The following is a 27,591-nucleotide window of genomic DNA, read 5'->3' as shown; positions in this document are numbered from 1 at the left end:
AAGCATGACAGGCGTAATACCATATACAGTATATAGAAATAGAAAAGGGGCTCAGCGAATACGTGACACCGAACAGCTTGCTGGAATTTATAAGACAAAATTTGGGCCAGCCAAGGCCCAGATCAGAAACAGCGACCCTCTACACAACCAGTCAATCATATATTCATGTATATGAACCTCTCCTGTAGTACGACAACAATTCCATGACGTCACATCCCATTCCCTCGACAGTTTACGCCCAAACGCGAGAATGCTTCCATCGATCTCCTGCTGTTTGACAGTGACTGGACCCACCAACAATTCCATGACTGCACTGAAGGCAGCAATGTCGATCTTTAGGCAACAGATCATGATGAGTACAAGAACAACACTCGGATTCAAACAAAGATGGAAAATCCTACCATCAGACCACCAAGGAGACTTTGCAGTGCTTTCGTCTTCTTTCAAGATGTTGCCTTCCGTCTCACTACCAGATCATCAGCTGAGTAATACTCAGCAATAAGCCGATACATATAAGACGGACTGTGCCCCCCGCTGCCAGGCAAATACAACTATATCAGGAAAACGAACTGAATGATTTGAATGTAGGTGCTTGAAGTCTATGGATATGATAATAGTGTATGTCCATGTGAGGTAGGAAACTAAGGTGTCCTAAATGTACTCACAATTCTTAATCAGAAGTTCAGATACATACGATTATGCACACTCTAAAAAAAAGAGGTTTATGTCGATATAGTTCTCTCATAAGGAAACTTGCATGGAACCGGCACATCAGACAGCAAAAAAATAAAACTGCTGAAACATGCAGCACCAAGTGCATATAACCATTCTCTTCTATTACCAGATCATAGAAAATGCCCACGGAACTTACGTGTCAGTGATGAATAGGCTCACAAGCTTCGGTGGCACATAGTCAAATGTTGGGTTGGCAACATTTAGCAAGGGGCTGCCATCCTGAGTACTGAAATTCATGCAATCTGAGAACTCGCCAAAATCGAGCAAATCAGATGGCGATTTGAGTTCATTCAGCAACACTTGTGGGTTGTGTGGATACAGAGGACACAGCTGCGCATGAGGAAGAAAACAATTAAATTGGTTAGAAAAATATTCTGTGCTTCAAATCCATCAGATACCTCTGGGTTGTGTGGGCATTCAAAAATTGTGAATGCCACCTTATTCCAATATTATTTACCCTTGGTTCTCATATGTGTTCAGTCAACATTACCAAACTGATCCCTACTATGCACACAAGTATTTAGACTTCTAGGGAAGAAAGCTACTAGCAGGTTTTTCATCAAATGTACTTCGATATCAATAAACATATGCTAACTTTTTGCCAATGAATAACTGGAAAAAAATTTATGACAAAAAATGTGAATTGGAGTACGGAGGGAGCATTAATTAAGAAATTACAAAAAATTATAAGCTGATAAATAATTCACTTGCAAGTAAATAGTGCTCTTGATGAGAGGCCTCAGAATTAATCATGTTTGCTGAAAAAGAAATGATAACAGTAAAATGCACTTTATGATATATACCTATGCTACTCTGTATATCAAGCGTCTAGTTAAGCATGACACCTGTGGAAAATGGAAGCAACAAAGAGATTTCGCGAGATGAGTGAAATATCTGTAGATAACAGTACATCGCAGAAAGCCAGAAATAAGAAAACATTAAGTTAAAATACTATGATGGGAATCATCACAATATGAAATTTGACAGCATCCTCATAAGTGCTGCAAGTCCACTTTTTCTTCATTAAATTAGGACGATGTAACAAGTGGGCTAACTCGGGACAATGCACTATTGAAGTATTGAACATTAAATTATGGACACATACATTAGAAATAACAGTAAAATGTAGATGTAGACCCTGATTCTTATTTGGCTACTTAGGTTGCAAAAGAACTGGGGGATGTGTAGAAATCAACCTTGTGACTACCAGCAACCACAACAAAAGGCACAGCATGCCTTTGAGCAGCAAGTGCAACCATGTTCATCCCTACTGGTGCAATGACTCCACCATTTGCCATGATAGCATGCGCTCCAATTATGACCTTCAAATAAAATCAGGGATTGGAATTATAATGCAAAGACAGAATTTGCAAATCAACAACGACTACAAACATACCATGTTAACTCGAGAGATCATTGCAAAAACTGCTGAATCTGTTATAACTGTAGTTTGTACACCTTTCTCAACCAACTCTTTTGCAAGAACATGGCCCTGATATCTGATCCCAGCATAAACATTTCGACACTGTCACTGTGTCAGACAAGAGTATACCGTGCACGAGAAACAATTAGGTTACAGTAAAGTTCAAATAATGCACAAACCTTGGAGCACCTTCAGCAACAAATACACGGAAAGATCGCTTCTTCTCTTTCGCAGCATACAGAAACTCCTTGACAGTTCTCGAACGACCTAGAGTTAGGATTACCTCACTGTGGCAAGTGATAAACACTTAATGTGTCAGTAAGAAAGCAATATATTTCAGCTGGCACTAAGGTATCTATAGAGAACCTCCATATCTAATTAACAGAATATTTAAGACTTCACACCATTGTGTTTCAGATACCGGTCAATCATATAATGCTTACATATCCAAAGGCAAACGTTTTTTAGGCACATTAATCTCAAGCAATATGCAAAGGATATTGCAATGGGTTACTCATGGATAATGAAGTTTTATTTGCATTATAAAATCAATAAATTATTGAAAAACTTATTAGCTTATTGCATGAAATAAATTTTCTTTTAATAACTGGATGCAGTACTTTTCACCAATGCTTTTTCTAGATGTAACAGTAATTTACATGATAAACCATATGGATATTCCCAAGGCAAGCTCATGGTGATGGTCCTTCCAAAGGAATGAGGCTAACTTACAGCTGCCAGTGAAGGAACCGAAATATCATTGACACCACTACTCAAGTTGGAGAAGCTACATATGATGAGATGAACAGCAGTGATGATGATATGAAGACCTCTAGCGCAGCAAGCCTTGGGTTTCATATGTCTGATGAATTGGATGTTTAAGATAAGAACAAAACTTAGGTTATTTTATGGTGTTTGTCCAATGTCCAGAGTCCAGACTTTATTTTGTGACATGGAATGTGTAATGCTGGTCACTCTCTAGATTTTATTTTGACGAGAGAAGGCGTTGTGGACATGGCAGGAGAAGCGGGAGGAGTGGTGGCGAGCGCAGGACCAGACGAGGCATCTCCAGTGGCTGCCGCCGCGACAGGAGATGGATTGGATGCCCCTGCCAATTCGGTCGCGGTGGCCACTGGTTCCTCCACGGCGGCAGCTGGTTCCTCCGGGGGCAGCTGCCTTTGGCTGAGAGGATTCTTGGACCAGAGGGTCACCCTGTCGAGGACAGACGACGCCAGCGTCACCGTGTCTAGGTGGTGGTTGGGGCCTAGGGTTTTGTGAAATCGATGAGTGTCGTGTCTCGCGCGAGAGAAAGCATCAGTAGCCGAGGTGGGAACCATGGAAGAGAGAAGGATACGGGATGAATTTCTCAAGTTGTCTCGTGGGCCGTAGCCTGACCGTTGTACAGGCTAATCTTCAATGAAAAAAGCGGACATGCGAGCAGCGTTGGCATTTCGCAAATCGCAAGCGTCAGCCACGCGTCAGGCCACAGAAGCCTCCGAAAGCACGTGGAGCACGGAGGTGCCCTCAAAAGGGTTGACCGGTTGAGGTTTTAATAAAAGAGATGTTCTATTTAGAAGTTGGAACTTGAGTTTAGATGTTGCTTATTATCAAAAAAAAATCAAAAACGCAGGAGAGCTGTGTATCAATATATTAAGAAGAAAAGGTGAGGCAAGAAGAAACCTCGTACAACTCCACACAAACCCACATACACTAGGCTATAGGGAAAAAAGGAGAAAATTAACACCAACAACAAAAAACATCTAGACCCGTGACCATGGAGACTCAAAATAAAGATTACCGACTGAAATTACTGGAGCATAAGGATTATTACCGAATTTTGGATGATTGTAACATGACATTGAGATCTAGATGTTGTTGTATTAGGGGGTGTTTGGTTTCTAGGGACTAATATTATAGTCCCTCCATTTTATATTTTTATTCCATTTTAGCCTCTAGTTTCCGTATTTGGTAATTTAGGGACTACAATGGAATAAAATAAATGGACTAAAAATTAGTCCCTAGAAACCAAACACCACCTTAATTTGTTGATATATGCTATCTGAATTTGTTGTTTTAATATGCATTATGACTTGCTTCTCGAACAAATCCAATCCAATAGAACACAAAATTTTGGAGATGCATAGATTAAGTAATAAAACATAGAGAAATAATTAAAGAATATAATCTTTATCCATCTTTTCTTTCTTTTTGCTTCATATACTAAAAAGGAAAAAAATTCGTCATGTCACCAAGAATTCTCTCTCGCATAGGAATAAGAATGACTAGAATTTAAAAAAAGGGAATGACAAAGCATCTGAGAGTAAACGATTGAGGTGACATACTACTGTTTTTTATTTAATACTCAACAGAAAACACTTAATAATTTTGTGATTTTGTCCTTTTCAGGGTGCTACAAGGACAGGAGCAGGAATATCTGCATATTCCAGGTTCAATGCCCTTCTTTCACCCTTTTTTTGTATTTCAGTATGTTTTTTGGTCTTAGTATATATAGAAAATTATAAAAATATAATCATTGACTTATATTCGACTAGTCTACTAGTCGATAGCTGCAAGACTCTACTCAGACTTATCGACTCGAAAACACTACCAGTCTACCACCATTGAAGCAGCTTAAATAAAAAAAGGCAGTTGATACTAGCTTAAAGCAATACTCATGTATCTTAGCCAAAGCAAGATCATACTTTTGGTGAATAAGTTCCACAGCTTGCTCAGAGATCGGCTCATAGCATGAGTCAATCTCATCAATAAGGTCACCAATGGCTGCGATGACATCATGCTTCAGTTTCCTAGTTGAGCTTTTATCTCCAGCTGCTATAGTAAAACAAACATGACTTCAGTGCCAATAAAGACATAAAAAGGCATAAAACCCTTACAAGGTTAACATAAATGACTCCAGTATTATTATTCCTAAAACATGTTTCTCCAAATTATACAGAAAGAACAAAGACTACCAGTTCAGGTGGAATATTTAGATGTTAAAGAGAACATTATGGCAACAAGCAGGAAATAACTGATGCAAACATACATTTACTTTTTCCGTCTGAGTCACCGGTTGATGATGCAGTGCCGGAAATTGCAGGACTCACAGGAATGTCTTCTAGCAGAGTCTGCAATGAAGGTGCACGAAGGGCATTTCTAGCATGTGCAGCAAGAACAGCAGCAGATAATGCAGGGCGATCATCATGTTCACTGTCATATTCATCATCACTGTCAACAGTAACAGAAAGACCTTCAATTCCAACTGCTGTGGAAGATATATCCTCCTCCTTTATTATATGTAAAACACGTCTCACAATGTTTCCAACAGCAAGCTCTGCAAAAAAAATGATTAAAAGCTAGTACTACAATTGTGAAAGGATAGTGGATAGGTAAGTATTATGTCTATTACTGCTATATATCACCCACTTGCATGTGGCTGAATTAAAAGCGTCACCCTCCAATAAAGCTACAAACATGCTGTGATGACAGCATCTTTATTATCTGACATCCAAGCAGCATACAGCTACTAGATTACTCAACTAACTTCCAAATTGGCACCTAATTACCAAAAAATAAATGCATTGCAACCCTCCAACTTGAAAGGTGGTAGCATTTTGCTCCCAGAACATGCAAACCCTTTGCACGGGAACAATTGACATAAAGACAACATGCTGACAACATCAAGTGTTTCAGCTTCTTGGCACTTCTCTTCCTAGTTGATAAGTCCAACTTAGCCCCTCGTCGGCATGCTTCACCATCCTATCAATGCTACTAGAATCTCGCTTGAAATTGTCATCATAGGTTACAACATTCTTGAAGTATATACCTTACATGTTCATTAACGTTTTTTCTCACTAGCAGCCTGTGCCTTCTGTTCACATGTTGAATGTCCAATTCTGTTGCTATGAGCATGGTTTTTTAGGTGTTGAGGCGAGGTGTGCCCCCCCCATCACATCGACTAGGTGATGCCATACACACATGCTGTGGAGATGACAGCGGGAAATTCCCCATCAGGGAATGGGTCCCCACCTTTGCGGGGAGAAAGATTCTCCGTCCCTGTCCCCGTGAACCCTCACGGGGAAGATTTTTCTCCCATCCCTGTCCCCACGAACGCTCACGGTGATGACAGTGCAGACAGAGCAGAGAGCAATACACATCAGAGCATCCAATAAAGGGAGGGAAAACTGACAAATCCATGAGCAGAGATAGAGCAAAGCAATAAAATAAGCAGCATAGCAACTAGCAGAGAGAAAAGGCAGCAGAGGGCAAGTTGGGGAGGAGAGCAGGGAAGGAGGCAGGGAGCGGACAAGGAGCAGAGAAACCTGATGGCTGACAATGACTCAATCAAGAGTAGTCAGGCAGAGTCGAGCGGGAGGAGCTGACAGCCAGCGGAGAGGCAAATCATAGCTAGGCAGTGCAGAATAGCAGCCCAGCAGCCATAGAACTGGTGGGGGCGCCGCCGCCGAGAGCTTCAGGTCCCCCACCCTCTCTTTCCAATCCATCTCACCGTGAAGAGGCCTGGTCGCGACAGATGCATGTGTGCACTTAATTTGCCGCTTGATATGCTTTATACGCAGCCAATACCACGCACAATTTCTATGTCGTGGACAATTCTCATAGGTTTTCATCGCCTGCGGTCAATTCCCACCAGTTTTCATCGCGTCTGCTTGATTCCTCGCCCAATTCCGCCTTCCTTTCGATTTGTTGCTCCGGCGTACACCGCAGGCCTCTAGGCACTCGGCCAACACCTTTCCACGCCTAATCGACACCTAATCTCGTATGGCGGACACCATGCGCACACATGTTGTGGTGACCCCAACACCCAACACCCTAGGCACGCCTTGTCACCTCATAAACCACGACTAGGAGATTTTTGGTGTCGCATCTCCAGGCCAGCAAGCCAATCCTAGAGACGCTTCAATTCAGCTATCAACTCAAGCAAGCCACACCAAGTTGCCACTAATGGATGTGTGTGGCGTGTGCCTCTTCAACTGAGTCAATAGGCTTCACCTCCAAAGCAACTAGTGTTAACTCACTCTAAATGCTCCACCAATGCCTTCAAATGGGACTTCAACTTCTTCAAAATAGTAGGATGTAGCACTTTACAGGCATCGGCTCATGCAATCAAGGTGTGTTTAATCCGATCAATGACTTTGACCTTGTCAAGTAGATTCTTCCTTATCAGATCCTACGTTATTGCCAAATCTCCATACACCTTCCCAAGTTCAAGGGTACTCAACTGAATACCCATTATTTTTTGTCAAAAAAAACCGTACATATAATATGTATTGTAAAAATTAAAAATAGAGTTAAAATGATAGGGGGTATTCATGAGTTGAGCCCAAAACAATAGCCTCCTGGTACTCTTCGTTCTATTCTCATCAGCTCAACAAGGCCCAGTGGCTCAATTTCCCTCCAATTCCCCCTATCTCGTCGTTTGACTCTAGTCAAGCACATGACTCCTGTTCTCTGTTCTTAAGGCGTCGCCTAGGCGTCGCATAGGCGACGCCTAGGCGTCCGGGCGGTGGTCTAACGCCTAGGCGCCTTGCTAGGCGTCCAGGCGGTGGTCCAACGCCTTGGACCGCCTTACCGCTTTAAAAACCATGCTCCTGTTGCTTGGCGTTTCACGGTTTCTCTCCTCCATGTTCCCATTTCAAAATCCAAACTCTAGGTTCGAGGCAGCGATGGCGAACCAGCTGTCAGCTGTGGTGAGGCAACGATACATCAGCACTACTTCAACCTTTGGGGCTATAGGCCGCGTGCACTCTTCACTCGGCTTGGCCTGGGACGGTTTAGGTCAATTAGCTTCTAGTTTCGACAAGCAGCACTAGTTAGAAGCCAAAACAAAAAACATTAAGCTAAATAGGCCAAAACACTTACTAATATCATAATATGGTGATATATGGTTTATACATGTTAAGTAATAGATTTTATATGTAGTCAAAACAGAAAAAATATAACACTTCAGATTTTGAATCCCAACTCTAATTAATGGGCCCGACATTGCACCTTCCTTGCCTGAACTCTATTTTGTATATTGTTTCATGAGAACTGTCAGGCTAGAGCTATGTAACCTAAGGAATAATCAACTCATTAAAATCAAATTCATTAATAAGTTAAAATAGATCTTGGATAAGTGAACCGATGGCTATAAGGTGTTGTGTTGAATCTGATTGGTATATCTAATTTTATGTCCCATTTGAAGGCCTTGGCGGGGGCATGTAGACATAGTTATTAGACTATCTCCAGCAAACTCCTTATCCCACTCCTTATCACACTCTCTATTTCAAACTCCTCTCTGCAAACAGTGCATCTACAGTGCAAAACAATGTTATACACGCCTGCATGCATGGCATTGTTGGAGTTGGCCTTAAGGCGGTAAGGCAAGTTAAGGAGAGTGTCCCCCTTTTCACCTTTTAAGCGAAAAGGTGTAAGGCGAGGCTATGCCTTAATTATATATATAAATATAAAAAATTAGACCAAATATTATTTATATATCACTAATTCGAGGTAATAAACAAGCTAGCACAACTGTAAGGCCTAGGACCATTTCAGCCTAATAGAACAGAGAAACAGAAAAAAGATAAAGGAAAAAATAAAGAAACCCACAGCCCAGCCCAACAAATTTAGGGTTACCTCACGTCCTCACCCAGCACAATCTCTCTCTCCCTCTTCTCCCTCTCTCTCAGACGCCAGCAATTCTCTCTCAGCCACTAGCAGCTTCTCCTCCCTTCTCCCTCCCCGCATCTCTACTTCTCCCTGCACGTCGTCGTGCCTAAGAGGGCGGGCCGCCACCGCCTGAGAGGGAGCAAGCGCCGCCGAGGCCATGCCCTACTAGTTATCGCGCCCCAGCGGAGCTGCTCCACCCGCGCGCTGCGTACGGCTGTCGCCGCGACTGCGCGCCGCCGGGAGGTAGACTATACGTTGTCGCCTCCACTGCACTTAACCCCTCAAAACCTTATTTCCCCCAAGGCGACGCCCTAACGACGCTCCACGCTGCTCGCACGCCACAGCGGACGCCTTACGCCCCTGAGCAAGGCGAGGTAGCCGCCTCACGCCACAGCGGACGCCTTACGCCCCTGAGCAAGGCGAGGTAGACGCCTCTGTTAAGGCCCATAAGGCCCATATATTATTGTCTGCCTATATATATGCTACAGTACCCACGAGGGTAGTCATCTCGCCTAATCAAGGTTAGTTACATGGTAACAGAGCAGGTTAGGGTTAGGGTATAGTCTAAATCCGGCCCTGATCCATTTTTTGGCGCCGTCGCTGTGCTGCCAATCGTGGCCAGCCTCCTGTCCGCCATCGCGGTCCTCTTCCTCGATCCGCCGCCAGGAGATCCGGCCAGCTTCCTGTCCGCCGTCGTGTGCTGCCCGCCGCCAGGGGCGCGCGGCCTTCCTTGTTCGCTTTCCCATGGATCTGCCGCCAGGGCGGATCTCTCTCATCTCAGCGCCGTCCGCCGCCTGGGGCAGAGCGTCGTCCGCCGCCAGGGGCGGATCTCTCAGTCGCCGCGATCCGCCGCCAAGGGTGTCCACCGCCTGGATCCGCCGCCAGGGGTGTCCGCCGCCTGGAGCAGAGCGTCGTCCGCCACCGCTGTACTCCAGGGGCAGGGCGCCTTCCACTGCCAAGGGCAGTGCGCCAGGGGCAGGGCTCCTTCCGCTGCCAGAGGCAGTGCGCCAGGGGCGGATTTCTATCTCTGCCTGCGCCGTTCTACCGCCTGGGACAAGTTCCGCGGATCCCCGCCTGCCGTCGTTGCACGCAGGGTTGCAGATCCGCTGCTCCCACCGGAAATCTACACCGGTCGCGGATCTGCGACGTCGCTGCTCCCGCCAGCCGCTGTGCTCTGGTTTGTTTGGTCTCAGGTCTCTTCTTATCCTTGATTTTGATTCAATTCAATATGGCGACAAATGCTATTGTGGTCAATATCACTCTTGATGGTCAAAATTATCCGGAGTGGGCTTTCTGTGTTGAGACTGCACTCCGGGGACATGGATTACTCTTCCATTTGACTGATGCGGCACCCGTTCTTGCTGATGATCGTCGCAATGCTGCTGATATCAAAACATGGCAACTTAATGATGGTAAAGTGATGGCAGCTGTGGTGAACAGCGTCAAACCGTCTATGATTATGAGTTTATCTAAATTTGAAACTGCTAAAGCCACCTGGTCTCATTTGAAGGAGCGTTTTGTTCAGGACAGTGGTGCTCTATTACACACCCTCATGCAGCAGACACATGTTATTGAGCAAAATGATATGAGTATTGATGAGTACTACTCAGCCTTTGATCGCCTGATGAGTGCTTTGACATCAATGGTGCCTGCTTGTACTACTGATCCATGTCCGGCTCATAAGTTTATTGAGAAGTTCTTCACTTACAGATTTGTTATGGGTGTTCGGGTCGAGTTTGATTCTCTTCGTGCTCGTTTACTTCAGGGCTCTGACACTCTCACTATGGCTAAGGCGTTGTCTGATTTACTTGCTGAAAAGACTCGTCTTAATTCTCTGTCCTCTACTGGTGGTAATCCTCTGTCATGGGCATCATAGGGAGCGAGAGGCAACAGCCAGGCTGGGATAAGGCTAGAGAATAAGATTGAGATGAGCTGGGATAAGGCTAGAGAATAAGATTGAGATGAGAGAATTGTGGAGAGTTGGTTAGCAGTAGATAAGTCCAAGAAAGTAGGAGTTAGTTGAGAGTTTGTAGGAGAAGTTGGTTAGCCATAGGGCTATTTATAAGCCGCATGGCAGCAGGGAATAAATCAAGCAAGATCATTATCAAACCAATCTCTCTCTCTTGCAATGACCCTCTCAAGCGCCTAGGGCTGCTACCCTAGAACCAAGCCTGCGGCAGAGGGGTATAACCTCGCCGGAGAAGACAGCTATCCCCATGGACCGAAGGTCCATGACACCTGGTATCAGCTCCAGGTTATCCTCACCACCACCAGCCGCCCATCCCTCACCACCACCAGCCGCCGCACCATCTGCTGCCGCAACGCCCTCCCACCCGCCCTCTCCAACTCTAGATGCATTCACTCGGCTCGAAGAGAAGTGGGACCAATTCGTTGTGATGTTCCACCGCTACAAGGAGAAGACAGAGAAGGAACTCCAAGCAGCGGTGCGGCTTCAGGCGGCAGCGCGAGGGTTCCTGGCACGCCGCCAGGTACAGTCCCTGGTGTCATGGACCTTCGGTCCATGGGGATAGCTGTCTTCTCCGGCGAGGTTATACCCCTCTGCCGCAGGCTTGGTTCTAGGGTAGCAGCCCTAGGCGCTTGAGAGGGTCATTGCAAGGGAGAGAGATTGGTTTGATAATGATCTTGCTTGATTTATTCCCTGCTGCCATGCGGCTTATAAATAGCCCTATGGCTAACCAACTTCTCCTACAAACTCTCAACTAACTCCTACTTTCTTGGACTTATCTACTGCTAACCAACTCTCCACAATTCTCTCATCTCAATCTTATTCTCTAGCCTTATCCCAGCTCATCTCAATCTTATTCTCTAGCCTTATCCCAGCCTGGCTGTTGCCTCTCGCTCCCTATGATGCCCATGACATCCTCACAGTGTGTTGGCTGCTGCCCAGAAACCTAAGAATATTTTTAAGCCTTGTGATCATTGTGGCAAGACCAATCATCGATCCGAGCTTTGTTTTGTCAAGTTTCCTGAGAAGTTGACTGATTTCCGTGCACGACGTGCTGCTCGTGGTCGTGGTCCAGGACCATCTACTAGAGGCTCAGTTGCTGTTGTTGCCACTTCGTCCGCTTGTACTTCAGAGTCGGCCTGGGTACTTGATTCAGGAGCCTCCTTTCATGTCACATCTGATCAGTCAAAGTTGGCTTCTACTACACCTGTCACAGATGGTGCTTCAGTGCAGACAGCTGATGGTACTGTATGCCACATTACTCATAAGGGCTCTCTTTCTGATCCACACTTTACAGTACCTAATATTTTCTTTGTTCCTGAGCTATCTATGGACCTTCTTTCAGTAGGTCAAATTACGGATCATAATTGCTTTGTCGGGTTTGATGACTCATCTTGTTTTGTACAGGACCTTCGCACAGGGGAAGTGATTGGGATTGGCCGTCGCCGTAGAGCCGCTCCTCGCCTCTACATCTTGGACTCTTTGCGGCTTCCTTCCTTGGCTACATCTCCAGCGCATGTGCTTCCAGCTACCCTTGCTTCTGTTGCGTCTTTTGCCCAGTGGCATCATCGTCTAGGTCATTTGTGTGGATCTAGAATGTCTACTCTAATAAAGTCAGGTTGCTTAGGTCATACTTCGGTTGAGTCTGATTTTCATTGTAAGGGTTGTCATCTTGGAAAACAAATACAACTTCCATATTTTACTAGTGATTCTCATTCTGTTGAACCCTTTGATTTGGTTCACTCTGATATTTGGGGTCCTGCACCTTTTGTGTCAAAAGGTGGCTATAAATACTATGCCATTTTCATTGATGATCATTCTCGCTACACTTGGATTTATTTCATGAAACGCCGCTCTGAGCTGATTTCTATTTATAAAACCTTTGCTTGCATGATTCACACTCAATTTTCCACTCATATTAAAACCTTTCGTTCTGATTCTGGTGGTGAATATTTATCTGATAATTTTCGCTAGTTTTTTACTTCAGAGGGTACTCTTGCTCAGCTTTCTTGCCCTGGTGCTCATGCACAGAACGGTGTGGTTGAACGCAAACACCGTCACATTATAGAAACTGCTCGCACTTTGTTGATATCTTCTTTTGTCCCTTCACACTTTTGAGGTGAAGCAGTTTCTACTGCGGTTTACCTAATCAATAGATAACCGTCATCCAAACTCTCTGGCAAAACACCTGGCGAAGTTCTTTTCGGAACTCCTCCACGATATGACCACCTTCGAGTTTTTGGATGTACGTGTTATGTCCTATTATCACCTCGTGAACGTACTAAATTGACTGCTCAATCTGTTGAGTGTGTTTTTCTTGGATACAGCCCTGAACATAAAGGCTATCGGTGTTATGATTAATCTTCTCATCGCATGCGTATTTCTCGAGATGTGAGCTTTAATGAAAACCGACCCTTCTTTTACAACTCTTCCACTCATTCTTCTTTTTATTCCACAGAGTCTACCTCCTTCATGAGCCTTCCTCCCATTTCTGAAACTTCATCAGTATCACCACCTATTGTTTCTACCCCAGATGTTCTTATTCCCATCACACCACCTTCCACTTCCACACCATCTCAGTCTTACGCTTCCAAACCACCTGTCACTCAGACTTACATTCGTCGTCCTCGCTCTACTCCCACGGCCAGTCCTGATGATGATCCTGTTACTGATACTTGTACTAACAATGATGACTCTCATGTTGTTTTGAATCAGGGGTATCATCTTCGTGATCGTGGCAATATTGCAGCTCCAGAACATTATGGGTTTCCCCGTGCTGGTGCAGTCATTGCTGAACCATCATCTTATAAAGAGGCTTCTGGTATACCTGAGTGGCAGCTTGCTATGACTGATGAATTAAATGCTCTTCATCGCACATGTACATGGGATGTTGTTCCGTTACCTGCTGGTGTTGTACCTATCACGTGCAAATGGGTCTTCAAGGTTAAAACCAAATTTGATGGGTCTATTGAGCGATATAAAGCTCGTCTTGTGGCCAGAGGTTTTCAACAGACTCAGGGTATTGACTATGATGAGACTTCTGCACCTATGGCCCATCTGACTACTGTCTGAGCTTTACTTGCTGTTGCAGCCTCATCTTCTTGGACTATCTCTCAGATGGATGTCAAAAATGCTTTTCTTCATGGTGATCTACATGAGGAAGTCTATATGCATCCACCTCCTGGGATAGAGGTTCCATCAGGGCATGTATGTTGTCTCCGTCGAGCCTTGTATGGTCTCAAACAAGCTCCTCATGCTTGGTTTGAGAGATTTGTTTCTGTCATCAAGGCTTGTGGTTTCTATTCTAGTGATCATGATCCTGCATTGTTCATTCATGTTTCTTCACGAGGACGCACGTTGCTATTACTATATGTTGATGACATGTTGATTACAGGCGATGATCCAGACCATATTGCTCATATGAAGGCGTATCTGAGTAAGGAATTTCAAATGTCTGACTTGGGGGACCTCAGTTATTTCTTGGGTATTGAGGTTTTGCAGACTCAAAATGGTATTTATCTTTCTCAGGCCAAGTACATACAAGACCTTCTTGATCGTTCTGGTCTTAGTGATACTCGCACTGTTGCCACGCCTATGGATCTTCACTTATCTCTTTGTTCGACTGATGGGACACCGTTGGAGGATCCATCTCGATATAGACATCTTGTTGGCAGCTTAGTTTATCTTACTGTCACCAGGCCAGATATTGCTCATGCGGTTCACATCTTGAGTCGGTTTGTCTCTGCTCCTACATCAGTTCCTTATGGGCACTTACTTCGTGTCCTTAGATATTTAAGGGGGACAAAAACACAATGTTTATTTTATGACTCAAATTCCCCACTTCAGCTTCATGCTTACTCCGATGCTACCTGGGCCAGTGATCCTACAGATCGTCGTTCCACCACTGGTTACTGTATTCTTCTTGGATCATCCCCTGTTGCTTGGAAATCCAAGAAGCAAGCCGTTGTACCTAGATCTAGTACTGAAGCAGAACTTCGAGCCCTGGCTACTACTACTGCTGAGATTATCTGGATTCATTGGCTCTTGGCTGATCTAGGCGTCTCTTGTGACTCGCCTACACTTCTTCGCTGTGACAAACACTGGAGCTATACAAATTTGTCATGATCCAGTGAAGCGTGAACTCACAAAACACATTGGTGTTGATGTCTCATTCACTAGATCTCATTGTCATCAGAAGATCATTGATCTTCAATATGTGCCCTCAGAATTACAACTTGCGGATTTCTTCACAAAAGCACAAACTAGGGCACAACATCAGTTTCATCTAATCAAACTCAATGCTTCAAATCCTCCACTTCCGCCTTGAGTTTGACAGGGGGTGTTAAGGCCCATATATTATTGTCTGCCTATATATATGCTACAGTACCCACAGGGGTAGTCATCTCGCCTAATCAAGGTTAGTTACAGCCTCACCCTGCTTGCACGCCTTAGCGCGTAAACGACGCTAAGGCAACGCTTCACGGACGCCTTAATAACCATGCATGTAGAGGATTAGTAAACCCAAGTCGGTGTTGACAACGCTTATTGACTCAACTGAAGGAGAGGGATAACGCAATTTGCAGTGATTGGATGTTGCCTCCTTCAAGGTGGTAGACAAAGTTAAGCTCATCAAGGATAAGCGCAACGAGATATGACAATGCAAAATAATCTCCCAGCAAAAGAAATTGATATAGGGCCTGTTTGGTTCAGCTTTTTTCTGACTAGCTTTTCCGAAAATCTAGTTGTGGGGAGAATCTGGCTGTGTAGAGAATCTAAATATCATTAGAATTACGTGTGAAGGAAGATAAAGTTGTCCATGGGGCTCATGATCTATAAAGTGATGGATTACTACTATTGCGACGACTCAACCGATTATATGTTTATGTTGATTTTGAATGGTTTTTACCCAAACAAATTTTATAGAAGCTGACTGAAAAGCTGAGTGTTTGGCAGTCCGCAGCAGCTTTTGGTGGTCAGAAGCTACGAAAAGCCGAAACAAACAGGGGCATAGTAGACGTTAAGAAAGTGGGAAAAGTTCATGGGCCTTGGGAGCTAACCCCATGTTCACATGAGTTTAGTGATACACAAGATAACATCAATCACAATTTGACATGGTGATGACACAAGGACCCAAGTGAGACATATCACCTAGGTGTATAAATGGCAAGAAACTGAAATTCTGCCATATGTTGCTTGATACATATGTCTAATCTCAATTCAACCGGTGTGTGGCTAGTCAATTCAAGGATGAGTCACCAGACATATCACCTAGGTGTATAAATGGCAAGAAACTGAAATTCTGCCATATGTTGCTTGATACATATGTCTAATCTCAATTCAACCGGTGTGTGGCTAGTCAATTCAAGGATGAGTCACCAAGCGATAGGATCGGGTCCATGCAATATCTGTCTCCACTGGAAGTTTATCTTTTTACTTCAATCTTTCTTTGGCATAATACAAGGGCTCCTTTTTTTATGGGTCTCTCCAAGATTATTTCCAGGAACTTCAGATGAAGTTGGGGCATCAACATATGCACCATTCACTTAGATGAGTATTTGCCCATGGGAATGCATTTATTCCACTCAGCATGTGCGAGCAAGAAGGAATAGATAATTCTATCAAGTCATTTAAGGGGGTGTTTGGTATCTAGTCCCTCCATTTTAGTCCCTTTTAGTCCCTAAATTGCCAAACACATGGATTAAAAGAGGAATTATCTCTATTTTAGTCCTTGTGTTTGGCAATTTAGGGAATAAAATTGAGAGACTAAAATGGAGGGGCTAAAAATTAGTCCCTACACCAAACACCCCCTAAACTATGTTACTCACAAACTTGATCAGATACCTCATTTAAAAATATTACAAGAACAGTCCCCAACACAAAATTCAAACAAACCTACATTTGTTCAGCTAAGAACCTACTTGTTATCACCCATTACACTCAAGTGCAAACATAATATACTGACCTACCTAGGTAAACATGTAAAGATCTAAGTATCTAACATGAGAAAAATTAAAAGCTTCATATTGTTTCTCTTAAATTATGCAATACACCTATGGGTCAACTCTTGGTCACAAAACACAAAGCTCAATAGCAATGTGCCATACAACACTATTGAATGTGGTGTATCCAAGGTCAAAAGCTGAGAAGTCACATCAAAGTCAAGATCCATGGCATTCAAGCCATCAAATCTAGTACAAATACATAGGTATCTATAATGTACCCTTGTAAGTCGTTTTTGCTTTTCTATACACATGGTTTTTACTATGTATCTATAATGCATATTTAGGTGAATAGCAAAAGCTATCTACCTAGAAAAGCCAGAGCAACTTAATATTTGGAATGGATGGAGTATACAATAATAAGTAATGGCAGCAGATGGCAATACTCATCTACAGTCATGAGCAGCTGGGGTGGCAGTCTAAGAGAGCAACAGTTGAGAGCGAAATAAATTCAATAGCAGTAAATATAATGTAACTTCGATAAAGCTAATGAAACTTTGAATAAGAAGGTTCAGTTGTGATTTGGGGACAAACACAGAGAGAAGTAATATTAACATATTACCGCAACAAGGGTATGACTGTGTACGATTTTCATGGAGTCTGGTTTGAGAAGATAATTTAGAACATACCAAATACCAGTTGGATACCAACACAGTTTTCAGGTCACCCTGATAGAATTCTGACACTAAAAGAAAAGTAAATGCGAAAATTACAAATCAGGCACAGTGCATGGACATTAACATTGTACAGAGCCAACAAAACATTGCTACGATACAGAATTTGCCATCCCATTAGCCTTTGAGGACTTAATTAACGAGATGTGCTTAAGAATGCACAAAATGGGCAAACTTGAACAAGATAGCATGACACCACAATGAAACGAAGGTTGGAGTATTTACCAATGGGATTGGCGGAGATGAGCTGCTCCCCCACAGCGCGTACAGCATCGGCAAGCGCGGCTGCCTGGTTGGCGCTGCTACCCATCCGATGCTGCGACACAACCGACCGTAGCAGTTCCGCCGTCTGCCGGGCCACCGCGTGCGACCCCTCCACCTTCCTGCCACCCAACACAGACACGTAACGCCAAGCACACTACAGCTACAGCAACGGTGATTGAATCGGACGGGGAGGGACGGAGAGAGGCAGCAGCTTACCGGCGCTTAAGCTTGAGGACGAAGTCGCTGACGAGCGGCTGCACGTCCGGCATGGCGGAGGGCGTTGGGGACGCCGGGAGATGGGGGAGGGATTCGGAATTGAGGTCGGATCGGCAGCGAGAGGATTGAGTGGGATTAGGGCTTTCCGACGAGGAGGCAGAGGACTGAAGACGGCGCGTGATGATTTTACGAATTTAGAATTAGGTCCTCGATGCGTGGAGCAAAAGAATAAGTTTGAAATTACCATAACTAATTTCTAAAAATTTAAAATTTTAAACGTATCATAACAAAGTTATAAATTGAGATTATCTTCTAAAAAATTTAATAAATAGTAAATATAAAATATTGGCTATATACTTAAACTATAATAAATAGGATAGTAAGTTATTCTATATAAATTACTTCTATTAGGTTATATAACTATGTAAATTCCATGCTTATAAAATTTTATACATATAAATACTTATTTTTGCATAATTATGGGTATTTTTTGTTACACTTGACTGCAAAGCGTGGATTTGAAATTGAAAAATAGAAAGAAAACTGAAAATAAAATAAAAGGAGAAGCTCCACCATTACCTCCCATGGCCGCTTGGCCCATTGCTCTCCAAAACTAACACAGGTGCAAGCCTAACTCCCCTTTCGTTCTTTTTTATCCTTTCTTTATTCCTTCGGTCGTTGATGATATCACTATGACAGCATGTCAACGGATTATTTCCTTATCTCTACTAACTATTAAGGGCTTATTGTAGACTGCCCCCGTCTCCGTACCCCCGCCTACCAGCCGCTAACCCCGCCGCGAAGCGCTCGCCGCGACCGCTCCGCACGCCCTCCGCGAAGCGCCCGCATACCCGCCGCTCGCTAACTTTCCAAATCCCAAACCTTCCAGCCTCCGCACGCTGCGGCTCCCTGTCACCAAGCTCCTCCCCGCGGGGGCGGCGCTCCTGGCGCTGGCGGCTTCGCCTGCGCTCGCGGCCGACGCCAGCGCCCGAGCTTCAGGCCGAGGCGCCCGCGCCGACCGCCAACCCCTTCTCCGACTCCCTCCTCATGGCCCCGAAGCTCTCCGCGTCTGCCTCCGACCTCTCCGAGGGCGTGCAGTGGCGCTACAGCGAGTTCTTGTCCGCCGTCAAGCGCGGCAAGGTCGAGCGAGTGTGCTTCTCCAAGGACGGGGGCCTGCTCTAGCTCGCGGTCATCGACGGCCACCACGCCACCGTCGTGGTCCCCAACGACCCGGACCACATCGACATCCTCGCCACCAACGACGTCGACATCTCCGTATCCGAGGGCGAGTCTGCCGGCCCGGCCGGGTTCGTCGCCTTCATCGGCAACCTCCTTTTCCCCTTCCTCGCCTTCGCGGGCATCTTCTTCCTCTTCCGCCGCGCATGACAATAGTCTCAATACACCAGATCTATGGTTTTTGGATACCAAGAAAGGAAGAATTATGTTGACACATGGTACAGGGACTGGTGAAATGGAAGAATTATGTCTTCTTCCTCTTCCGCCGCGAACCGCACGGCCACATCGGGTGAGTTTACACATGCCGCACCACAACGGATCCTTCTTCAGCGGGATCCACCATTTAGGCCTCTGATTCGGCGCGGATTCGTGGCACGGAGCCGCCGAGGTTGCGTGCGTGATTTGGATGGCGGAGCCGGGGCTCGAGGACAGCCAGCCGGTGGATCTGTCAAGCACCCCTCCGCATCGTCCCCACGCTCCAGTAAGTCCCGGATCTGGGTCATCTGGGGTTGGGGGTTGCGGAGAGATCCCGTGTCGTACGTGCTAGGGTCGCACGGCGGATGGCGGTGCTTGGGTTCCCTAGAGGCTGGAGCTGCCAGGGCTTGGGTCTGGGTAGCGGGGTGGCTCTCTATACTGAGTGGTGGTGGGGTTGGTTTGTATCGTGTTTTTTGTTCAGCTTCCCGAGCTCCCCGGTGCTGGGTGCATCGAAATGAGCTAATATTGACTTTACATAGTTGGGACTAAAACATGAATTATTTAGTTCTCATCCTCTCTCGGATCTGACTTGTGAGAACGAGCCAGGGCCAAACTCAGATCTAATTGAAGTTTGTATTCATGGCGTAGTAGTCACAGCAAGCATAATCTCTTCTTGACCATATTTACATTCCATGTTTTGACTCGGGAGCATAAATTGTGTAATGACTAATGTGATAAGCAGTCAGCCTCGCGGAACGAGATTTTGATATCTCATCTCATGTCAAGGGTTAAATGCATTGGTTGATGTGAGTTGACCATGAATAAAGGTGTTTAAGGACTTATTGTACCACTCAATCGGTGGAGGCTATTGGAATCTAATGGCTGAGTCCTACGCTGTCCTTGTTCTTCCCCGCGACGGCCACCCAGATCCTCCTCGCCTGACCTCTCCTTTCTCATTTTTAGGCCTTGCACTGTATCTGCAGCAAAGAGAAGGATCCGAGGTTCTCTGTATTCACACTAAGAACATGAAGCTAGCTGAAGATGTAAGTGTCTGTAATTTATTCTTGATGCATTGTACTTCACACTGATTAGAATATGGTTTCTGCCTTCTCTTCTAGCGTCTCGTGATGTCCATTCTCTGAAATTTCCAGGTTAATTTGGAACTAGAAATCACTCTTATCAATACAGGTATGATTGCTCTAACATTCTTTAGTATGATTCCATGGTTCCATCCTTAGTAGTGAGGATAATACAGATTGTTTTAGGTGAGTCTATCTATTCGACCTCAGCATATGATTATCTAAATTAAAATGGAAACATAAAACAAGCTAATATTATTTGATCGAACATACCTGTATTGATAAGAGTGAGTCCTACTTTTGATTGGTATAAAGCCCTCATGGACAATACAATTTTTCCGTCAATAACTTCTTCGACTATCCTCTTTGTTCGTCGGTCGAAAACCTTACATCACAGCATTGTTTAATGAAGGGAACAGTACAACTGCCATATATTGTATCACTCAAAATTTTTAAGTTAATGTACCATATGGAGTAACTGAACACACCAGAATATGTGAAGCTGTAGAGCCAGAGTGCAAACCAACATCATACGTGGATAAATGTGCCCATTCACTGAGCTTGAACATCCACCTGCACATGACAACTATGTGACTATAGTATAACTTGCTCATACTTTCATGATATTTCATACTAAACAAGAGAAAATGGCCAGGGAATTAGCAAATAGAGATCCTTGAAATGGTTGCCCACTAGGACCCTGGTAGCCAATGTTCTTGCTACAAGCATAATGGCAGTTCTTGCTATAACATCCAAAGTGGTATGAGCGAACAATTTTTCATACAGATTCACTGTTTGCGATTGGTATATTGACTCTTCCATACATCAGCCTTTACACCTGATTTATTTAATTTTTCTTACAGGTAGATACAAAGCGATCGACAACTATTCTTAGTGGAATACAACCGATTTCCTTAGTTGCTTGAGCACAATGTCTACTTTTGATGCTGAAGTATATACAATGAGAAGAAGTGGGCAGATTGCCAGGGCCTTCATTTTATGCCGCATCCACCTTCTTGCTTTCTTTTCTGCTAGCACAACTCTCTTCATGGTAGGTCTGTAATGGATAGTAAATCAAAGTATTTATAGGCTACCATGGTTCAAAGTATTTATAGGCTAGCATGGTCCATGGGCTAGAATAATGAGGATTAGAGATAGAAACTTATTACCAAATAGCCAATTAGTTGTAATAGTGATTCAATCAATGTATCTCGCTTTCATGTGCCCATCGAGGATGATACAGGCTCATCGACATCTCGGGCAACACACAAACATTTTGCCACACAGATTTTTACATATTATAGTGATATTTATTATTTTATATTGACGTTTTATACTAATTTTTAACTTTCGTGGCAACGCATGGGCACACGGCTAGTATCGCTTACGCGTGGGTCCATTGTACCGAGATCATTTTCCACCTCTATGTAAGCTCAGCCTGGAAGGTTCAAATTAAAGATGGCAATGGGTTCCCGAAACCCGATGAGTTTTTACTCCATTAAGGTGTGGGTTTAGATCAATCTTTATACTTATGGGTTTATTAATGGGCATAAATATATACCCGACAGGTTCATGGGTACAAGTTTGTTCCATAGTACCCTAACCCGTGAACCCGTGGGTTTTTTAAACCCAACCAAACCTAGTGCATATTGTCATTTTATTTTATAAAAGAACAACAAACTGGTTATCACCCTATTTACTTCCTATTTTTTATCAAATGGGAATGTATAGGTAGTTGGTGAGAGTGTTGATTGCTTGCTATTATAGTTTATACTAGCATTATATATGTGGTGGATGGATAACTTAGTGCAATGTCACTTGATTATACAACTTATTATTTGTATTTCATTCTATCAACTAATAATTTTTATACCAAATCATGAACTCGTTGTTCATCACATAAATTTTGGACCACGATCTCATTAATCAATACAATACTTAATGATTATGAGAAGAACAATCATATTGGAGATGAAACCCGCGGGTAACCCGTGTGTACCCGCTAACCCGATGGGTATGGGTTTGGGAAAATTTTCAAATCCGCCATGGATACGGGTTTTTAATGGGTATATATATTTTTCACGGGTACGGGTTTAGGATGGCAAAACCCAGCGGATTTGTACCCATTGTCATCTCTAGCTGGAACGCAGGATCTGTTCGGGCTCTTCTCGACCCCGGTCGTTTGTTCCGCCCTTGGACTTTGGTCTCTGCGTGCGTGGGGATTCTGGCAGATGGACCCCACGGGGCTAGAACCTTCTCCTTCCTCGAATTATTAGCTGAGTCTGTTACGATCCGTGCAAGCCGATCACTGTGTACGTCATCCCGCCTCCGCCCAAGGCTATATATAGCACCACGTTTTGTCCCCAGTTCATCGGAAAACACGATCTCATTTGCCCAGCCAAGAGCGGGGCCGCCGCAGTCGATAGTTCGATGTCAAATGTCGTAAGCCCAGAGAGGAGAGAGAGTGTGAGTCGTCGTGAGACATCTTTGCCTCGCCATCGACTTAGCCTCGGTTGGCGCCTGGGGGTCATCGTCAGGGGACCGTAGAAGCTCGCGTGTGTCTCGCCCGATCCTAGGATCATCTTGCGTGCACAGAATTGCTCGTCGGAGACATCCCACCGCCGTTCACCGTGGCCAGCACATACCTCTGCCACACCCACCGGTAATACACCTCTAACTAGTTCGTCGTTATTTCCATATGGCGTAAGACTTTTCGAAAGTAAACTTGAAGCATCCATGTACCGGCATGCACCACGTCGGTGGACCGCCACTGAGATGGCCATGGGCATCGCCGCAGGCATTCATCGAGATGAAGAAGATGTGACCTGCGCCGTTGATCTTGTAGCAAACAGCTGGGATTAGAACCCTGAATACCCGTTCGTGTAATTAAATCCTAACCGTCTGATTCGATTAGACGTCTCGCAGAAGCTGTTGACGTGGTTGTCTCGTGGGTTATAGATCCTTGATCCTGTAGCGGTGAGTTTATACCGGTTGGGTATAACTTAAGATCTAATCTGAACCGTCTGTTGATGATCCAATGGCTAGAATGAGTTGATACTCCTCCATTGAGTTTGTTTTTTAAAAAAAGAGACCCTGTAGTTTTCGGAAATAAACCCGCCATCCATTGTATGTGCACAATAAATAAAAATGTGTCCCTGGTATTTGCAAATTTACCCCTAGAAGCTATTTTGGCATTAAAATTACAATAAAAACAACTCAAAATTATTTATTTCATATATTTTGCATTTTAATTCCGTTTTGATCCATTCAAATTGTGTCTGCTTCGTAATAAAATTGCCTATACAGTAGCGACATTAATTGTAACATATCACACACTTTTATAATTAGATAATTGTTAACCTATGTTTAGTAGATTCATCCTTCTAAGTTTTTCTGCTTCTAATTTTAATCTGACTCGAATATGAACTCTAGTTAAGATATAACTTAGATTAAAAGATGAATTAGATATTTATTTGGAATATCTTTCTCACATGATTTATAGTAATCAAAATAACATAGCTTTAATTGTTTAATCACGTAAATATTCCGAAAACCATATCTTCTCAACCGTAACTCCGATTTTGATAATTCTCGAACCTACAACCTCGTAGCAGCGCGTAGAATATTCCTACGCTTTTTTCTCATGTTTGGTGTACTGTAATTTTTATGTAATTCTTGTCTATTTGTATGTATTGCTACGAGTAGCAGCGAGATTACGAGTCACTCGAAGACTAATTTGGTGAATAACTTAGGATCTCAAATCACACACAAGTTGTGCCCTTGATCACTTTTCTCTACCTAATAATGTTCCTGTTAATCATTGTGACATGCTCAGGTTAATTTGATGGGACCCAATAGGTATCCCTAGTATTGTTTATCCCGCACCTTGCAAACAAAAGAACTATTGTGTAGATTTGCTATTGCTCTACCTAGTTTCCCAAAATTAATGTTATATTATGATCATGTTCCAATTTTGCTGTTGTTTTAATTATTGTTCATGATAAGATCATTATGTTATGTAACATCCCAAAATTTCAACCCGAGGTTTGGAACCCTAATCTCCTACCCCCCCTTAATCTCTCCCTAGACTCCACCCCACAGGTCTTCTCATCATTTGCATACACTATGATTGTTAGAAGCACCTCACATAGAATATATTTTTTTAGCACCTAAGATTATCTAGCTAATTATTTGTTCAAAAGAAAAAGAGATAAAAGAAATAGAAATAGGAAATAGGAAATAGAAAAAAAGAGAAAAGGAAACCCCCCCTCGGCTGGGCCGCTTCCGGCCTAGACCTCCCCTCTCTCTCTCGCGCGCGCCCGCACTCTGCCTCCCTTCCGCGGCCCAAGCGGCCCATCACCGCGCGCCCGCGCCCGCCCTTGACACCCCGACCCCACCTGTCAGCCACGCCTACCCACCCACTCGCGACCGCCCCCTCTCTAGCAGGCGGGCCCCGCCTGTCAGCTCCCTCCCTCGCCCGTGATATGCAATTGACGCGATCACCGCTGGCCGGAGCCCCGCCTCGTCGCCTCGCCATTACTCCTCCCCAGCGAGACTTGGTGCCTTGCGGCCCTATCCCTTGTGCCTGCCCCGAGCTATCCCGTCACCCCCTCTACCCGAGCCATCCCATCGCAATTGTGTGCCATTTTCACCGCCGCGGTAAGCGTCGCCGGTGTGCGCCACCTCACCCCCTTCCCCTTCCCGGTCGCCTATAAAAGGGCCGCCCCGAGCTCCTGATTCCACCGCACCAGGCCTTAGCCACTCCACCTTCCTCCCTCGGACTCAATCAAGCCCGACGTCGTCGTCCCTCCCCTCTTCGGTGAGCTCCGCTCTGCCCCCCCTCTGTTGAGTTCGAGTCAAATTAGTGTAGTTGTGGACCTCCGCCACTTCACCGCGAGCACGACTCACCCTTTCCCCTCGCCTATTGCACCGTTGGCCTTGCCGGCGACCTCACCACCGCGAGCGCCCGCAACCGCACCGTGGACCGGCCACCCCATGCACCCTCCGGCCAAGTTGGCCCCTCCACCATGATCCCCTACCCCCGCCTGTGCCTCGCCACCACTCCCCCACCGCGGAACCGGAACCCCAGCGGAGAACCGCCGCGGGGCCTCACCGGCGGTCGAGCCCCAGCCGGTTCGCCCCCCCCATCACCGCTCCACGCCGTCAGCCCCCCTTCCTTTGGCACATGGGCCCACGCCCACGGCGCCGTCCCCACGCCGTTCCCCGCTGGCGGGCCTAGTGGGCCACCTGCCCCCGCGCGCGCCCGCGCTCGGCTGGGCCGAAATCCCCCCCGGCCCTGCTAGCTAAGAAATCCTTTTCTTTTTCTTTTTTTCCTTTTCCTATTTTTATATATACATATGCTGGTATTTTATGCACCAAAAATAGTCTAAATAAATTATAGGACACAAAAATAATAATGTCTAACAATTGGCACACCCCACCAAGTCACCATGATTGATGTATTGTTCCTTATCTATGTTTGCTAGCGGAAGAGGGATCCGATCCTCTGAAATTTGTAGCTCCGGAAGAAGGGCAGGAACCCGACCCCTCCGAAATAGATCTTTTGTGCCAGGAAAGCTTCGACGAAGGCAAGTCCATTCTTCCCTTGATATGTGGCCTTGAAAAATCGATATGGTTCGAGAAAGAAAATCCCAAGTTGTCTTTTCATATATACAGTGTCAGATAATTACTTAGCGTAGCTATTTGTCCATGAATGCACAATGGCGACATTTCTGACCTATCTGTACTAATAGGTAGCTGATGTGCATCCAAAGATGGCTATTGTCGCTGTTTATCTACACTGATAGCTATTGTACAAATAAAATGACATGTATAATATTGGAACCGGACCGTCAACACACGACATGCTCGTTGGCGCCTGCACATGCGGCGCATCCGCACACACGCCCAGGCTGGTTGGCCATGACACACACGTCTGAACTCACACAATGCGTTTTAGGTCTGTTTTGGGCCAACACTTCTCCCAAAAAGCTACCCATTAGGGTTTGCATACTCAACCATATAAATCATGCTTGTCCACCCATAACTCACAATGTGTGACTATTCTCAACAATCTTCACTTTACACATTGTAACCCGAGATTTGTCTAAGAATGCACTAGACCGACATGAGCTCTGGTACTAATTGTTGGAACCAAATCGCCGACATATGGTGCGCCCGTCAGGTCGCCTACACATGCGACACACTCGCACGCATATTCAGGCCCGAATGCACAACACCGGGTTTTAGATCTATTGGGCCAACACTCCTCCCTAAAAGCTAGCCCATTAGAGATTTGCACACTCAACTAAATCATGCTTGCCCACTCGCAACTCATGTGAGATTATTTGCAATAATCTCTCCAACACATATTGTGAACCGAGAATTATCTAAGAATACATTAGGCCGACCGACCTGAGCTCCGATACCAAGTGTTGAAACCGGACCGCCGGCACATAGTGTGCTTGCACATGCGGCACATCCACACAAACATCCAGGTTATCGGTTTGCAACACACGATCCCAAACACACAATAGTGGGTTTTAAGTTTGTTGGGGCCAAGACTCCCAAAAAGATAGCCCATTAGAAGTTTGCACTCTCAACCATATAAGTCTTTGTTCGATTATTTCTATCACATGTGAATTGGATGAGATTGGAAAAAATATGAAAGATTTTGAGTTGTTCGGGACCCATCTAATCCCACATAATCTATATGAATTGAGAGCAAAACGAACAAGCCCTAAATAATGCTTGTCAACCCACAACCGATAACGTGGAATTATTCCCAACATATAATACAATTATTATCACCATCACGTAGATGAGCTGAGATCAATTGCTCTGTCCCCCCATTAATTAGGTCAGCAAGCTGCATTCCTGTATATAGCTTTGTTTTATGATACTGATGTCCTGATACTGAATAATTTCTTGTGTATTTGGATGAGTAATTGAACAGTAGGAAATGGCACAGGAATGGGACGTACTTCTGACACACCAACGCACACGTTCAGTGGTTAACTGACGTAGCTTTATTTGCATGTAGCTGGCGCAACAAGTTTAATAACGGACCCTTAATTAATGTTAACGACGTATAATAGGTGAAAGTAAACTGATCCCAGGAATTTAATAATGTCTA

At 44.7% G+C, this 27,591-nt stretch overlaps 1 protein-coding gene and 1 long non-coding RNA gene across 7 annotated transcripts; both read right to left on the bottom strand.

The window, feature by feature from the left end:
* Window positions 1-5: 5 nt before the first annotated feature.
* Window positions 6-18,168, bottom strand: LOC100191235 (uncharacterized). Of its 6 annotated transcripts, none has more exons than XR_004853093.1 (11): window positions 17,947-18,168; window positions 17,692-17,849; window positions 5,205-5,492; window positions 4,861-4,990; window positions 2,338-2,445; window positions 2,132-2,234; window positions 1,932-2,057; window positions 1,539-1,580; window positions 872-1,065; window positions 402-534; window positions 60-313 (listed from the first exon to the last, which is right to left on the bottom strand). XR_004853093.1 is itself a non-coding variant. In XM_020543828.2 (10 exons), the coding sequence occupies exons 1-9, from the start codon at window positions 17,997-17,999 to the stop codon at window positions 444-446; spliced, it is 1,251 nt and encodes a 416-aa protein (XP_020399417.1). In that variant the 5' UTR covers window positions 18,000-18,168; the 3' UTR covers window positions 6-313; window positions 402-443.
* Window positions 5,803-12,362, bottom strand: LOC118476147 (uncharacterized). The gene is made up of 3 exons (XR_004855515.1): window positions 11,715-12,362; window positions 11,135-11,137; window positions 5,803-10,685 (listed from the first exon to the last, which is right to left on the bottom strand). It is a non-coding gene; the product is annotated as an uncharacterized lncRNA (long non-coding RNA).
* Window positions 18,169-27,591: the final 9,423 nt, after the last annotated feature.

Source organism: Zea mays, chromosome 1, assembly GCF_902167145.1.
Source record: "Zea mays cultivar B73 chromosome 1, Zm-B73-REFERENCE-NAM-5.0, whole genome shotgun sequence".
Lineage (NCBI taxonomy): Eukaryota > Viridiplantae > Streptophyta > Magnoliopsida > Poales > Poaceae > Zea > Zea mays.
The sequence above is the reverse complement of the archived record's forward strand: the minus strand, read 5'-3'. Positions and strand labels throughout refer to the sequence as shown.